The 17,165-nt window shown below is 40.2% G+C and overlaps 1 protein-coding gene across 2 annotated transcripts in view; it reads right to left on the reverse strand.

Annotated features, from left to right (window-relative positions):
* Positions 1 to 17,165, reverse strand: part of LARS2 (leucyl-tRNA synthetase 2, mitochondrial) — a 177,811-nt gene that overhangs the window by 93,846 nt on the left and 66,800 nt on the right. For both annotated transcript variants that reach the window (XM_011981097.1, XM_011981098.1), the window contains one exon: positions 10,149 to 10,238. In XM_011981097.1, coding sequence (XP_011836487.1) covers positions 10,149 to 10,238 — 90 coding nt within the window. The remainder of the gene's footprint in view (positions 1 to 10,148; positions 10,239 to 17,165) is intronic.

Raw genomic sequence — 17,165 nt, forward strand, 5'->3', positions numbered from 1 at the left:
AAAATTTTAATAAGCAATTCTAATAAGAGATTGTGTTCACTATTACCCATTTGCCCCTCCAGACCCTCTTCCTGCTCTGTTCTGTGGCCCAAGAAGTTGACCTCTGCGACCTGCATTCCCTTGGACTCTTGCCTTCCGGCTGGGTTCGATCAACGACAGGCACACTGGCTGCTTCCTGGCCACGCGCTGGCAGCGGTCACGTGCCTCTACTGAAGGTCATCACCTCTGTTGGGCAGGTCTCCCCTGCTGCTACAGCTACTGCTCTCCCATGTTCCACGAACTGCTCCCTAACGTTGCCCCTGCAGCCTAGAGGTGGCAAAGGCATCCTTCTGCTGCCAGGGTCAAATGCATCGCCATCCCTTCTGAGTTTCCCTGAACTCCACCCAAATAGTCCTTTATCAAATTTTCTTCAATGACTCCTTTCAGGTGTGCTCTCTCTTTCTTGCTGGGACCCTGACTGATCCAGAGATATGTCTAAAAGTTACATAAAAAGTAGGGGTGAGGGGAGGCTAACCCATCTGTGGGTTGTAATTTGTGGGCTGTAACTTTACAACTAGAAGCAGTACCCCCATTGAAAAATTTAACTATGTGAAGTCCAGAGTTGGGTGGGAAAGACATGCATTTGTTTCCCTTCTAAGATAGGGTTCCCAAAAGCCTTGACTTAATAAGTACATAGAGACAAAATATGGGACAAAAGTACCTTAGACCTAAAAACTTTAATAAACCAAAGGTCCATTTCTTTATCCATTATTCCTGCCTGTGTTAGGGGGTTGGAGAGAAGGGCACCACTTAATTATTTCTTCTTTTTCTTGAGACAGGGTTTCACTCTGTCACCCAGGCAGAAGTACAGTGGCACAATCTCGGCTCACTGCAACCTCCACCTCCTGGGTTCAAGCGATTCTCCTGCCTCAGCCTTCCAAGTAGCGGGGACTCTAGGTGCCCACCACCACCCCTGGCTAATTTTTGTATTTTTAGTAAAGACAAGGTTTCACCGTGTTGGCCAGGCTGGTCTCGAACTCCTGACCTCAGGTGATCTGCCTGCCTTGGTCTCCCAAAGTGCTGGGATTACAGGCATGAGTCACCATACCCAGTCTTAATTATTTCTTTTTAAAAAATTATTAATTGAAAAATCATAATTGTATTTATGGAATACAGTGTGATATTTTGATATATGTACACAATGTAGAATAATTAAGCTAATAAAACATTTTTTGTGGTGATAAATTTACTCTTTCAGTTATCTTGAAATACACAAAACATTATGACTAGAGTCACCCTCCTGTGCAGATCTCAAAACGTGACCGACTAGAGTCACCCTCCTGTGCAGATCTCAAAACGTATTCCTGCGTCTAGTGGAAACTTTGTACTCCTGACAGGACTTCCCATTCCCTTGCTCCACCCCTACCCCTCCAGCCTCTGGTAACTATCATTCTACTCTCTACTTCTATGAATTCACCGTTTTTTAGGATTCCACATATAAGTGAGATCACATGGTATTTGCCTTTCTGTGCCTGGATTATTTCACTTAGCATAATGTCTTCTAGATTCATCCCTGTCATTCCCAAATGACAGAATTTTATTGTTTTTTGAAGCTGAATACTATTCCATGGTGTATATACTCCACATTTTCCTAATTCATTCGTCCGCTGATGGACACTTAGGTTGATTCCACATCTTGGCTACTGTGAATAGTACTGCAGTTAACATGGGTGTACAGATATCCCTCCAACACACTGATTTCAATTCCTTTGGATATACTCCCAGAGGTGGGATTGCTGGATCATATCGTAGTTCTATTTTTCATTTTCTGAGGAACCTCCATACTGTTTTCCATAATGGCTATAGCAATTTACATTTCTACCCACAGTGTACACAGGTTCTGGAAGGGTTCCACTTAAAATAACAGGTAGAAAGGACCAAGTACTGCTTAGGAATGTAGACAGTTCATTCAAGAGGCATCTCCCCACTCCAGACAACCCACGCACAACTAAAACTGTATGAAATATAAAAAAAAAAAAGTAGAAAAAGAGCACCCCATATCCCTCCACCTCTGTCTCTTGTCCCTGGCAAACCTCAGAGGATTTGGAAGAAGTGAGCACTTGGTACTGCAGATTGTAAGAACAAATAGGACTGTATTTTCTTATCGACATTTCCCACATGGCCTGGCATCTCTCAGGTTCTAGGTCACAAAATACAATGAGGAAGGTGTGTTCCTAAGAGGTTTGCACATCATAATAAAACCCAGGCATCAAATGAAAGACAAAACAAAACAAAAACAAAAAAAGCAAAACACAAAGGCAATTTCTCCCTCTAGTGAAAGACTTGGGGGAAAGGGGAAAAACACCAAAAGAAACAGTGTCTCAAAAGATGCATCAGCTGTGAGAATCCACAGGATTTCTTTCTAGAACTCTAATCCACCTCAGCCACAGAGTTGCAGATTCAGGCTCAGACTTTCCAAGAGCGGTTAAATTAGGAGTCATCAAAATCCAGGGCCCTGGGGCTCAGGGAGCACAGCACCTGTAACTCCTTGAAGCCCTGGAGTTGCTTCCTAAATCCCTTTGCTCAGGTCTCCTCTCTTGGACAACTGTCTCTGTCAATAGCTTCCCTCATCCAGCAATCCTGGATTTCCACATTTTGAACATTTACTTGGATGAACATGCTGATTTTTAAGCAAGCACAGCCTTATGAATAGGATATAATTTCTGGGCAACTTCACTGACTCTATTCATTTCCCTGGTTGGCATTTATGTTATCTATCACCTACTGAAGCCAATTCCATGTTCCTTTGTAGTTAACTAGCCTTATTTGTAAAATAAAGTCAAGCCTGTATTGAAATGAACCTTAAATTAACACTGAAATCATTAAAACACTTGCAAACACACTGAGCTCTGGGTAGATTTTACCCACTGCTTCCCTCGCAATAGTTATCTGGGAATATTACAGAATTGGACATTCCAAAGAAGGTAATTTCCCTGCTTATTAAAGGGTTAAACATTAGGACTAATATTTTTTGCTTGAGTGATTTGTGGGAAGCTTTTAGGAAGCATTTTAGAAATGCACCTCATAACACAATTACAAACACAAAGGAGGCATGTTCATAAAGGGTCAAATCTGCATAGTGATTAGTCAGAGCAGGGATTTTTGTCTCTTCTCTCTACTCTTCTTTGCCATTACGCTCTTGGAGTTGTAGGTGACTTTGGGCTCCCTTGGGGATTATGTGGGCAGTATTCTCCTAATTTTGTGTTTATCAGCTTTCCTATCTGTGACACAGCAGCTATGGGGCTTGCTGCCCCAGCCAGCCCTACTGTTTCAAACCCTCACGCCTCTTATCTCATTTTTACCATTTCTCCTCTTCCCTCAGATCCTCCTTGCCTTGCCTCCCTGCCTCGCCCTTCACACAGGTGCCTGTCCCTTCTAGATCACACCCACCATCAGCATGCTTTTGTCTCTTGGCCAGCATATCACTCCTCAGGTCCTTGTCTACTCTCCATTGTTTTCCCCACCTCTCTCCTCAAGCTCTGCTTTGCTTTGCTTTGCTTTTCCTTTCTTTTCTTTTCTTTTCTTTCTTTTCTTTTCTCTTTTTTCCTTCCTTCCTTCCTTCCTTCCTTCCTTCCTTCCTTCCTTCCTTTCTTTCTTTCTTTCTTTTCTTTTTTCTTTTCTCTTCTCTTCTCCCTTCCTTCCTTCCTTCCTTCCTTCCTTTCTTTCTTTCTTTCTTTCTTTCTTTTTTTAATACTATCAAAGACCTTTTCTGAATATACTGTCAGCTTCAGGTTCCAGAAGGCTAGTAAAATATATATTTTAGGGTACTGATTTTTTTCAAGGTCTATTAGCTTCCTTCTTGACAAAGCATGCTTAACTAAGGAACATCACATAGGTCTTATAAAGTAGCACTCGAAATCAATCTTGCTCCATTCCATCCAGAATGGGCCTGAATTTGGACTAAGTCCAGGGGAAGCCCACAAAGCTACCGTTTGTTACTGTCACTACATTCCAAAGCCACAAGGAGGCACAGTGGAAGAGGTGCCAGTATGTAGCAAATCTTTCAGTATGCTTCCTGAAGCCAAGGCCACACTGCAAACTTAGCTTTACCTAGTGGGTAAATTAGCACCATCACTAGCTGCTATTAAATTCATGTAGACAGCTAAAGACAGACTCATAAATTAGGGGACTCTCTATCATTCCCTAGAATGTCCAAGCATAATAAACCATTATTCTTTCTAATAACTATATCCACCATCCAAGGCTAAATACCAGCACAAGACTGATAATCAACGAGTACCATACAGGAAAAAGAACTTTGAAGAGAGATCAACAGGACTCCAGATAAGCAACTCCAGACAAAAAATGCACAAGGAACTAGAAAAGCAAGAACAAACCAAACCCAAAATTAGTAGAAGGAACGAAATAATAAAGATCAGAGTAGAAGTAAATGAAATTGAGACTGAAAAAAAAAAAGACCAACAAAATAAAAAATTTGGTTTTTGAAAAGTCACAAAATCAACAAATTTTTACCTAGACTAGGAAAAAAAGAGCCAAATAAATAAAATCAGACAGAAAAAGAAACATTACAACTTTTACCACAGAAATACAAAGGATCATTAGAGACTATCATGAACAACTATACATCAACAAATGGGAAAACCTAGAAGAAATGGATGAATTCCTGACACACACACAACCTACCAAGATCGAACCATGAAGTAATCAAAAACCTGAATAGAACAAGTAATGAGTTCACAGCAGTAATATAAAGTCTTCCATCAAAGAAAAGACCAGGACCTGATGGATTCACTGCTGAATTCTAACTAATACCCATTCTTCTCAAACTTTTCTAGAAAGAGGTAATTCTTCCAGACTCATTCTATAAAGCCAGCATTACCCTGATATCTAAACCAGACAAAGACATAACAAAAAAGAAAGCTATAGGCCAATATCCCTAATAAATAGAGATGCAAAAATCCTCAACAAAATAGTAGTAAACAGAATTCAACAACACATTAAAAAGATCATTCACCGTGATCAACAGGGATTCATCTCAGGGATGCAAGGATGGTTCAACATACACAAATAAACAAATGTCATGTCATATGACAAAACCAAGGACCAAAAGACATAATTTCCATAGATGCTAAAAAAGCATTCAATAAAATTCAACATACTTCGTGATAAAAATAAAAATAAAACACCTCAACAAATCAGGTATAGTAGGAACATACCTCAACACAATAAAGGCCATATATGACAAGCCTATAGCTAATATCACACTGAATGGGAAAAAATTGAGAGCCTTTCCACTAAGATCTGGAACAAGACAAGGATCACCACTTTCAACACTTTTATTCAACATAGTACTGGAAGTCCTAGCCAGGGCAAGGAGGCAAGAGAAAGAAATAAAGGGCAACTAAACTCGAAAGGAAGAAGTCAAATTATTCTTGTTTGTAGACAACATGATTTTATATTTAGAAAAACCTAAAGATTCTAACCAAAAAACTTAGACTCGATAAATACATTTAGTAAAGTTGCAGGATACAAAATCAACACACAGAAATCAGCAGCATTTCTATATGTGAACAATGATCAATCTGAAAAAGAAATCAAGCAAGTAATCCTATTTATAAGAATTACAAATAAAATACCTAGGAATAAATTTAAGCTAGGTGAAATATCTCTAAGGAAAACTATAAAACATTGATGATAGAAATTGAAAAAGACACACAAAAAGTGGAAAAATATACTATGTTCATGAACTGGAAGAATTAATATTGTTAAAATGCACATACTACACAAAGTGATGCACAGATTCAATGCAATCCCTATCAAAATATCAACGACATTCTTTACAGAAATAGAAAAACAACCCTAAAATCTGTATGGAACCACAAAAGACCCTGAATAGCCAAAGCAATCCTGAGCAAAAACAGAACAAAGCTGAAAGCATCACACTACCTGATTTCAAATTATACTAAAAAACTATAGTAACCCAAACAGCATGGTACTGGCATAAAAGGAGACACACAGACCAATGAAATGAAACAGAGAACCCCGATATAAATCCATGCACTTATACAGTCAACTCATTTTTGACAAAGGTTCTAAGAACATACATTGGGGAAAAGACAGTCTCTTTAATAAATGTTGCTGGGAAAACTGGATATCCATATACAGAGGAATGAAACTAAATCCCCATTTTTTACCACATAAAAAAATAAACTCAAAATAGATTAAAGACTTAAATGTAAGACCAAAAACTATGAAACTACTAGAACAAAACATTAGGGAAATGCTACAGGACATTGGATTGGGCGAATATTTTTTTGGGGTAAGACCACAAAAGCACAAGCAGTAAAAGCAAAAATAGACAAATGGGATTACATCAAGCAAAAAAGCTTCTGCATAGCAAAGGAAACAATAAACAAAATGAAGAGATAGCCTACAGAAGGGGAAAAACATTTGCAAATTATTCATCTGACGAGGGATTAATAACCAGAATATATAAGGAATCCAAACAACTCAATAGCAAAAAACAAAAATCCAAACACTCCAATTAGCAAGTGGGCAAAAGACCTGTATAGACATTTCTCAAAAGAAGACATACAAATGGCTAAAAAATATATGGAAAAAAAAAAAAAGTTTAACATCATTAATCATCAGGGAAGTGCAAATCAAAACCACAATGAAACATAATTTCACTCAGTTAAAATGGCTTCTATTAAAAGACGGAGTAATGGATGTTGGTGAGAATATGGAGAAAGGGAAACCCTCATACACTGTATGAAAAACAGTAAGGAAGTTCCTCGTAAAATTAAAAATAAAACTAACATATGATTCAGCAATCCTACTGCTGGGTATATATCCAAAGGAACTGAAATCAGTATTATCAAAGAGATACCTGCACTCCTGTGCTTATTGTGGCACTATTCACAATAGACAAGATATCCAATCAACCCAAGTGTCCATCAGTGGATTAATGGATTTTAAAAACGTGGTATATACACACTATGGAATATTATTCATCCATAAAAAAGAATAAAATCCTCTCATTTACATTAACATGAATGGAACTGGAGGTTACCATGTGACATAAGCCAGGCACAGAAAGACAAATATCACATGTTCTCACTTATATGTGAGAGCTTAAAAAAGTGGATCTCATGGAGGTAGAGTGTAGAATAGTGGCGGCCAGGGACTAGGAAAGGAAGGGGAGAGAGGGGGAATAAAAAGACAGTGGTTAATGGGTACAAAAACACGGTTAGATAAAAGGAATAAGTTCTAGCATTTGATAATATAGTAGGGAAATTATAGTTAAAAATAATTTATTGTATGTTTCAAAATATTTAGAAGAAATCTAATTATTTCCAACACAAAGAAAAGATAAATGTTTGAGGTGATGGATATCCCAATTACCCTGATTTGATCATGACACATTGTATACATGTATCAAATATCACATGTAAAATATGTACAACTATGATGTATTAATCAAAAAAAAAAAAAAACCCACAACAACAAAACCCTCTAAAACTACATCGACGGAATAGAACTTTTTAAAAAAGAGTTTTAAGAAAATGTTTTTCAAAAGGTGAAATTAATGTTCTACCAAGTAGAGGTCTTTATGTTCATATTTGCAGCTGAAAATACTTTGTTTTGTGAAAGCAACAGCAGATTCTTTTTGCAACAGAACTGAACATTTGGTGGACAGTGCTTGTTAAGAACAAAAGACTTAAACACTCCAGCTATGTTTAGTAATGCTCTGCTCAAATACCATTCCTAAATGCTCATTTACCTGAGTTATTTTGGTTAAATATGATTTACAAAGTATATTTCTAAAGTCGGTTAATTTTATAAAGTTTATTCCAAAAATTTGTATTTTGAAATAAACCACAGAAATAGAAGGCTAATAGCAATGTTTTCTGTTTCAAGGCCAATTTGAAAATAGCTATCCAATAAAAGGAGATTGCTGTGGTCTGAATGTGTCCCCCAAAGTTCATGTGTTGGAAACTTAATCCGTAATGCAACAGTGTTAAGAGGTGGGACATTTCAGAGGTGATTAGGTCATAAGGCCTCTGCTCTCATGAATAAATTGATGTTGCCATCACAAGTGTAGGTTAGTTATCAAGAGTGGGCTTGTTATAAAAGTGAGTTCAGCTGGGCATGGTGGCTCACGCCTGTAATCTCAGCACTTTGGGAGGCCGAGGCGGGCAGATCACCTGAGGTTGGGAGTTCGAGACTAGTCTGACCAACATGGAGAAACCCCGTCTCTACTAAAAATACAAAAATTAGCTGGGCGTGGTGGTGCATGCCTGTAATCCCAGCTACTCAGGAGGCTGCGGCAGGAGAATTGCTTGAACCTGGGAGGCGGAGGTTACAGTAAGCCGAGATCACACCATTGCACTCCAGCCTGGGCAACAACAGCAAGACTCTGTCTCAAATAAAAAAAAAAACACAAAAACAAAAAAACAAAAAAAAACCAGTGAGTTCGGCTCCCCCTTGCTCCCTCCCTCACTCTCACTCTCTCTTGCCCTCTCACCTTCCACTGTAGGATGATGCAGCAAGAAGGCCCTTGCCAGAGGCCGGCACCTTGATATTGGACTTCCCAGCCTCCAGAACTATGAGGAAATACATTTCTGTTGTTTATAAATTACCCAGTCTCAAGTATTCTATTGTAGCAGCACAAACCAACTAAGACAGAGAGCTACCTGGAAAAAAACCAAGACTAAATCCTGCCCAAGCAGCAGTGTGGGGGTGGAGGCAACCTAGCAGGCCCTCCCAGCCAGAGCTGACTGGGAGCAGCCTAGTGTGGATTTCTCCATCTGGTCATGTGTTTTGGTCTTTCCCTCATAAACACCATCTCTTTTTAGTCAAAAAGCCAATATTTGTTAAAGAATAGAACACTATTTTTTACCTCAGTTCTTTCCTCTCCCTTTTGCCTTACCCCAGTAGGCTGATGGGCTCAAAGGATCCTCTTGTCTCACCGTCTTGATACTTGAGTAACTGGACTAATTTTTTCCTACTTTTTGTAGAGACAGGGTCTCACTGTGTTGCCCAGGCTGGTCTTGAACTCCTGGCCTCCAGCAATCCTCCTGTGTGAATCTCCCAAAGTTCTGGGATTACAGATGTGAGCCACTGTGCCCAGCTCTGACTTTTTAAACACTATTTAATTTTAATTATTTTAAACTTAAATTCACATGTGGCTAGTGGCTATCATCCTGGACAGTTCTATGTCACACTATGATGCCCTTGGCTCATCTCCTACCATTCCAAGTCTTATCTACCATTATTGAGCTCCCACCATAACAAACACTTCCATTTCTCAGGAGACCACTGTGATCGCTGTTCTTTAACTATTACCTTTAATCTTTCCAAGAACCCTGTGTCTTCATCCATTTTCTGCTACTGTAACAGAATAACACAGACTGGATAATTTATTAATAGAAGTTTATTTGGCTGATTCTGGAGGTCAGGAAGTCCAAGAGCATGGTGCCAACATCTGCAAGGGCCTCTGTGCTGCATTATCCCATGGCAGTAAGTAGAACAGCAAGTAAGTGTATGACACACACACACAGAGAATTTGGCTGAACTCATCCTTTTATTGGGAGCTCATTCCCACAATAATAACATTAATCCATTTATTAGGACAGGGCTCTCATGACCCACTGACTTCTTAAAGGTTCCTCTTCTTAAACCCATCACGATGGCAATTAAATTTCAACATGAGTTTTGGAGGGGACATCCAAACCATAGTACCCCACAAGGAAAATGTGCCCACTCCCATTCAGCAGATACAAAACCATGTTTCCTAGAGGTTAAGTTACCCAGCTGGTCACACAGCTGGGAGAGGGAGCTGAGCTAGGATTTGAGAAGCTGTATTCTTTCTTCTTACACCCCCTCCTTGATCTCATTACAGGAACCAGAGAGTAGGTTATGTGGTAAGAATTCAAGGGTGAAAGAAGCCCAGACCCTGTCTTGATGGCACTAAACTGAACTAGGAAGTAGTCACTTTCTGGGTCTGCTGTGACGGAATTTATGAACTTGAGGTAGCATTCATTTAACTGCTACTGTGCAAACAGGGTTTACTTGCTTCTTATTTAACAATGATGTATCCTAAAGATATTCACTAAATTTTAAAAGTGCAGCTAATTTTAACTTACCTCCTTTTGATAGGCCAGCCCAGCCTCATACAGTTTAACAAAGAGATACTGAGTCCACTTGTAGTAATCTGGCAAGCACGTAGTTATTTCCTGCCAACAAAGAAGAAAAATAATGTACAGGCCATTATAAACATCCCCGCTGCCATGCATGCATCAGTCTTGCAACTGAATTTTGAAAAGTAATGAAATCACAAAAATATTTATCAGCTCAAAATATTTTCACCAATTGTAAAGTAAGGAGAGCTGCAATTTATTCTGGAAAGATACGTTATTGAAATGCCACCTACACCTTTCTGAGGGCATGTTCAATGAGAAACTCAACGTCAAGTCTTTTGCACACCTCCTGCCCACTCATCTATGGCACTAACAAGTGAATTACGTTGTACAAAATTGGGTATTAATATTTTTGTCACACAAACATACACGGGGGCCCTGATGCTTATTCACAAACGTAGTTCATTTTGAAAGCAATCACAAAATTCAAGAGGAATATTTGCCTGCCTCAGTATGATCCTCATTTGAAAATACATCTTGTGTTTCCACACATAACTGGGGCTTTGTGGCTCCTTTAGACTCCGTATATTCCACTTATTCCATTATGTGAATCGGGCCGTTGTCTACTTAGGAAGAACAATTAAAAACATTAAACTTAGTAAGAAACCACTTGGTTTATATTTCCAAGTCTAAATCAAAGGTTCCCAAAATTTACTTTCTGTCCTAAAAACACATTTGTTATAGAATTCTGAAAAACACAATTTATGGTTGATAAAGTCAAATAAACACAAAACCTCTACACTGTCACGTTTCTTTTCTAGTGCTCTTTAAATGTTTCAAATGATTCCGTTTGTAACAGACTTTATTTTTAAGAGACAGAAGTCTTGCTCTGTCGCCAAGGCTGAAGTGTAGTGGTGTGATCATGCCTCACTGTAGTCTCAAAGTCCTGGGCTCAAACGACCCTCCCTCCTCAGACTCCCCAGTAGCGGAGACTACAGGTGTGTGCCACCATGCCTTGTAATAAACTTTTGATAGAAGGCATACTTTTACCAAAAGTGCAGACAACTCAGTCTTCCTTAAGGTGAATAAATGAGACAGCTTCAAACGCGGACTTTGGGCATGTGGTAGGAACTAAGCAAGGTATCAGGTAAACATCTGTGCTCCCAGTGGGCTGTTTTTCTTATGTAAGATTCCTGAGTCCTTCTTTGTGCTGTTTTATGAAAGCAGCAGAGTAATAACTATTAGAAAACAATTCTTTTAAAGGGAAAATAACTCAACTCTGACTATTGGCTCTACCTTCCCACTTCAAGGCAACTAGTGAACCACCAGCCAGTCAGAGGCTTTGCCCACATTGTAGCTGTCTGCCTAGGCCAGCTTCCACAACACAAGAGCCATAATTTCTGAGGCACACATACAATGCAGCCTGCTCTGGCTTCCAGCTTCACAGATGTCTACAGGGGCGTCATGCACAAAGATCTTCATCAACTCAAGAACCTAACCAGCACTCTGCCAATGGGCTTGCTTCCCCAAACCTCCAAATTCATCCTTATCCATCATCTTTTCCTCCCCAGCTACCCCTCCAGCTAGCATGGCACAGAACTTGTTCTCCTCAGTTTTCTAGACAAGCAACTTAAAAACTTCCATTGTTAACGAAACCCAGGGCAGGAGCTACATTTGGTCTATTTCATTGGCTCATTGTTGTATGCTCAGGTCCCGGCACATTGAGGCACCCAAAATTGTTGTTGAAGGAAGAATAAAGTAGAGATATGAACTATTGCACATTGAATCAAGTTTGATTCCTTCATGTAGGTTTCACAACAAAATTCAAATTATTACATTGTGGTCCCCAAGATGAACTGGGATAGGGGATGTGGGTAAGGGGTGGAGGTAGTATAGAAAAAATATTCCCAAGACTTGGTCATTGTGGATATATCTTTTTATTTTTAAAAAATCTTTACCCACTAGAGGTTTAGAGAAGTGTGTGAAATAATTTTGAGAAAATAATGAGAATTGTTAAATCTAAGGGATAGAGGTTCAATATTTTATTTTCTCTATTTTTCTATTATTTGAGTTGTTCATATCAAAATTCTTTTAGTAAATATGTAACACATTATATATTATATATGTAATATATATACAACATATTTTATATATACACACATATATAAAATATACAAGTATGTGTTTTTTTCTCTAAGCCCGTGAATCTGCTTCCACAGAGTGACAGCAAAAATTACACAGCCATGAAACAGCATTGTTATCTTCATTTAGGTTGATGGTTCTGAAAATCGCTTTTACCTAAAGTAGAAAAAAGAGGATGATCTAGTCAGGAAAAACAATGATCTTCATCCAACCAAGCGTTAGCCTACTTTCAGTCAAACCTGTAACGAAAGGGCATTCTCTTTGGAAGTGTCAGCTCCGAGGTAAAGGGAGGGGTGGGGAATTACAGGCCCCTGCTTTCACCCTGGCTTCCAATATGGGTCTGATCTATTTATTTATGTTACATTTCTGCACATGTCATTTGAAGAAAAAGCAACCTCAACTGCTAAAAGAGTACAGCTTGAAAACCACTGCTCCAGGACCATTATTCCAATCACTGGCGGTTTCATTTCCAGGCATACACACAGCATTCAAAAGTTCCATCGTACTGAAGTGCGTGACTCACCTGCCCAGAGGAGGCTGGGAGTGCCCTGAGGAAGACACTGTGCTCCTGTCCCTTTTATTCCCATCTGCTGCACACAGGGCCCAGCCACTGACTGACCCTCAGTAATGTCCACTCCATGAAGAAATGCCAGAACAGACACTCGCAAGGCTCACCAGGAGCTTAGTCTCACACGGATCATAAATACGGTTGGGAACAGACATCACTTAGAAATACATCTCCTGAAAGTCACAGAGCCCTCTGGAACCTTCCCTGATTTGCTCATTAAAACAAAGCAAAACAAAAACAGCTATTTTGAGTCTTCTAATGCTTTATCTCAATCAAAATAATCAAAGCCATCTTTCTGAAATTAAACTGCTGAAAAGCTTTTATTTTAGTCAACTGGCTAGAAATCAAGAGTCTATTTTCATATTTTCACTGGGAAGTGCCTATTCAAAACCCAGTTCTGTAGACAAGGGTCTTCTTGGGGTCTCAATACCCACAGAGGTGATGTTAATAGTCCTTTCTTCCCTTCTGTAAAGCAAGAGAGCTCAACTGGGAAAATTTTATTACCCAGAGACCATCTGGCACTGACTGGAGACATTTTTGTTTGTCACAACTCAGGTGTGTATGTTGTGTGTGTGCTACTGGCATCTAGTGGATAGAGGCCAGGGATGCTGCTTTAAAAACCTGTAGTGAACAAGACAGTCCCCAGAACAAAATAATCACCCAGTCCCAAATGTCAATCAACAGCGCCAAGGTGGAGGAACCCCGATCCATGAATTCAGCTTTCTTCAGTCTGAGTTATAATCACAGACTGATTAAAGAAGCATCAATCAAACAGCTCTCTGGTGGCCATTCTATACAAACTGATAACTTGTTAAATATCAATGGGCAAAAGTGGAAACATGGGGGCGGTTAAGTGAGTTTCCCTTCTCCATCAGGGGTAGCCCCATCTCTGCTGAGCACGACTTGCAGTGCACACAGGAATGCTGCATGATGCGACCACCAAGCCTTCTACCAACTCGGAGACCAACCAGAGGAAGGGACATGTCAAGTCTGGGGTTGCAGGCAGATAAAATTCTGAAACTCTATTATGCGTGCATAATGCTATTCACTGGTAATAAGTGGTTGATTTTACTATCTAAATTTTAAATCATTTAATATGCCTCCAAGTAGTTGTCTGACTTGGAAAATCTACATAATAAATTTGTGTAATAAATTTCCTATTTTGAAGTTAGAGATGCATACAGTTTTTCTTGATACATGAGTTTATCCCTTCCCATAAAATAGTTGTTGAACACATAAATGTTTAAAGATCATCCATGAGAATCTGCCCCACAGCACCCAAATTCCAGACAGAACCCTGCCTGCAACTCCAAGCGGGAACCCAGAGTCTGTGGGGTAGGGCTTCCTGTTGCTCACATCTGCCCACAAGCTGTGGGATAGCACCAACTGGTAAGAGTCCTTAGGGAGACCACCACAGAAGTCAAATAACAAGTTAAAGGTGTTTCCTTCGGCCTGGCCTGTATTTCCAATAAGCCAACGCCTACGTTAATGCACCATTGTTTTTAATACAAAAGTCAGGCAATTCAAAGTTATAGCTACAAAAGCACTGGCAATTCAGCCACACTCCACATAAATCTACATAAAAGTGTCAACTTTTATATCTTCCTGAGCTCTAGAAAGTGCAATCTAGCTGCCAAGAGACCAAATTTACGAGTCTGGGATTCCAACTAGAATTGTTCCTCTAAGCTGCATTTCTACATTCTATAATACCTGGTTTTTGGCATTAAAAATATTTTGCACATTCACAAGCAACCACAGAGCCCAACACACAACCTGAGTTCTCTGAGAACACAAGTGAGACTCAAAATACCATCTTTTGAGACCTGCCGCCCATACCTCAATGACTGCACAAATTAACAACTAAGCCAGTCTGGCCAGCAGCTCCTGAGACATAGCGATTCATCAATGATAAAGTCCACGAAGGTTGAGCCACGGAGGCCTATACTATTCCTGCTATAAAATAACACTTGGTCTGTAAAGGAAAAATCACAGCACTTGGCCACCTTCCATGTACCCCACTGAAGTCTCCTCAGGCTCACACTCCTTGCTCCAGGAAAAGAGCCTGGGAGAGCGTGACCTCAGGAAAGACCCTGAAGCCATCTGACTTGGGTCTAAGTCCTCGCATCACTAGTTTGTGGCCACGCCACATTTCCCTATTAGAAAACAGAAGCAATGAAACACATCTAAGAGGGTTGCTGTGAGGTTAAAAGGCAATAATGTGTGCAAAGCATTAGGCTGGGCTTGCAAGAAAAATCAACAAGTACTGCATCCCTTGGCTTTACTCAGAGCGTGTGATGGGCCAGGTGCGACGGCTCACGCCTGTAATCCCAGCACTTTGGGAGGCCGAGGGGGGTGGATTGCCTGAGGTCAGAAGTTAGAGACCAGCCTATCGACATGGTGAAACCCTGTCTCTACTAGAAATACAAAAAGTAGCCAGGCATGGTGGCATGTGCCGGTAATCCCAGCTACTTGGACGGCTGAGGCAGAAGAATCGCTTGAACCTGGAGGTAGAGGTTGCAGTGAGCCAAGATTGTGCCACTGCACTCCAGCCTGGGCAATACAGCAAGACTCTGTCTAAAAACAAAGGAGCGTGTGATGGCAGGGGTGAGTGAGGCTGGCTTCATTGCTATACCACTCAGAGGTGGGCTGATAGAGCCATCAGCCTACTGGGGTAAGGCACAAGGGAGAGGAAAGAACTGGGGTAAAAAACAGTGCTCTACTCCTTAACAAATATTGGCTTTTCGACTAAAAAGAGATGGTGTTTATTAGGGAAAGACCAAAACACATGACCAGATGGAGAAATCCACACTAGGCTGCTCCCAGTCAGCTCTGGCTGGGAGGGCCTGCTAGGTTGCCTCCACCCCCACACTGCTGCTTGGGCAGGATTTAGTCTTGTTTTCTCGGTCCACTTGCATCTTTGACAGTGATTGGCCCTAGATTTCAGAACAGCTCATTCAAAGCCGTCATGTATTTCGTTGGCATCACAACCTCATGATATTTAGGTTAGCTACCAGGAATTTAACAAAACAAAACAAAACAAAAAACCGGAGGCAACATGTTTATCAAGTCAATCATCCGGCGGCCCTGTAAGCACATCAGAAAGGTGAGCGGCCACTGCACATCACAGTTTCCAGCAACGAGGCATCACTTCACCTCCCCCAAGTCTCACTGTGAGCCTCCTGCCTTCAAAACAATGAGTCTTGGAAACAGGAGAGCTGTTCACATGCTTTTTAAACAAACGATCTTTTCTATTGTGCACTTTTGTCATTTGCAACAGATCAAAAGGAAACATATGTTTAGTGATGGCTTTGTCTTTTATGCATTCCCAGGTCCTTTAATTCTAAACGGGAGGGGTTCTAAAAGCATAATACAGCTCAAAGGCAGAGAAACTAGCCTTGGCATTCCTATTGTGCAGCTTAAAAGAGAAAATAACAATCCAGGCTACATCAGATGATTCTCACTGATGATGGTTCAAGGTTCCAGTTCACAGCTCTGTACATCTGCTGTGTTGGAAGAGGGAAGAGAGAGGCTCATGAGAAAAATCTGCCAGAATCAGAACACTGATGGCCACTCTCCGCTGAGTCCTCTGTACTAAGCACTGGTTCTCAAACTTGGTTACACCTTGGAATTGAACTTTAAAAGTTACGAATGCCTAGACCCCACCTCTAGAAATTTAACATGGGGCCAGGGTTGAAAACCACTGCAAAGAAGTTCCTCCCAAATACATCTCTTTCCCAGATACTGTGTGAAAGGCAGGGTCCTGTCCTGCCTTTATGTCTTCACAGAACCTAATGAAACAGACTTCAATAGGAGCTAAGAGCATGATTTGGTTAGTATGAAATTTCTATCAGGGTACTCCGACGACTGTGCTAAGGGGGATCTCTCATAAGCCTGCTCTTGATTCAAATCCTCCCTGCATGCCTCAGCCCCACCCCAACACAGATTCTCTTTAGTCCTTACATTCAATCCTGTGTTTTCACAAAACAAACTTAAAAAAAACAAAAAACAAAAACAGTAAAAAATAACAACTTTCAACCCACCTTCATGGCAACAGATACATAAACTTCATTAGGCAGCTGTGCTCAATGACCAGCTGTTTAAAAATGCCAGTTGGAACCTACAGAATGGGAGAAAATTTTTGCAATCTACTCATCTAACAAAGGGCTAATATCCAGAACCTACAAAGAACTCAAAAAAATGTACAAGAAAAAAAACAAACAACTCCATCAAAAAGTGGGCAAAGGATATGAACAGACATTTCTCAAAAGAAGACATTTATGCAGCCAACAGACACATGAAAAAATGCTCATCAT

This window comes from Mandrillus leucophaeus, unplaced genomic scaffold (assembly GCF_000951045.1).
Source record: "Mandrillus leucophaeus isolate KB7577 unplaced genomic scaffold, Mleu.le_1.0 Scaffold22, whole genome shotgun sequence".
In the NCBI taxonomy this organism is placed as follows: domain Eukaryota; kingdom Metazoa; phylum Chordata; class Mammalia; order Primates; family Cercopithecidae; genus Mandrillus; species Mandrillus leucophaeus.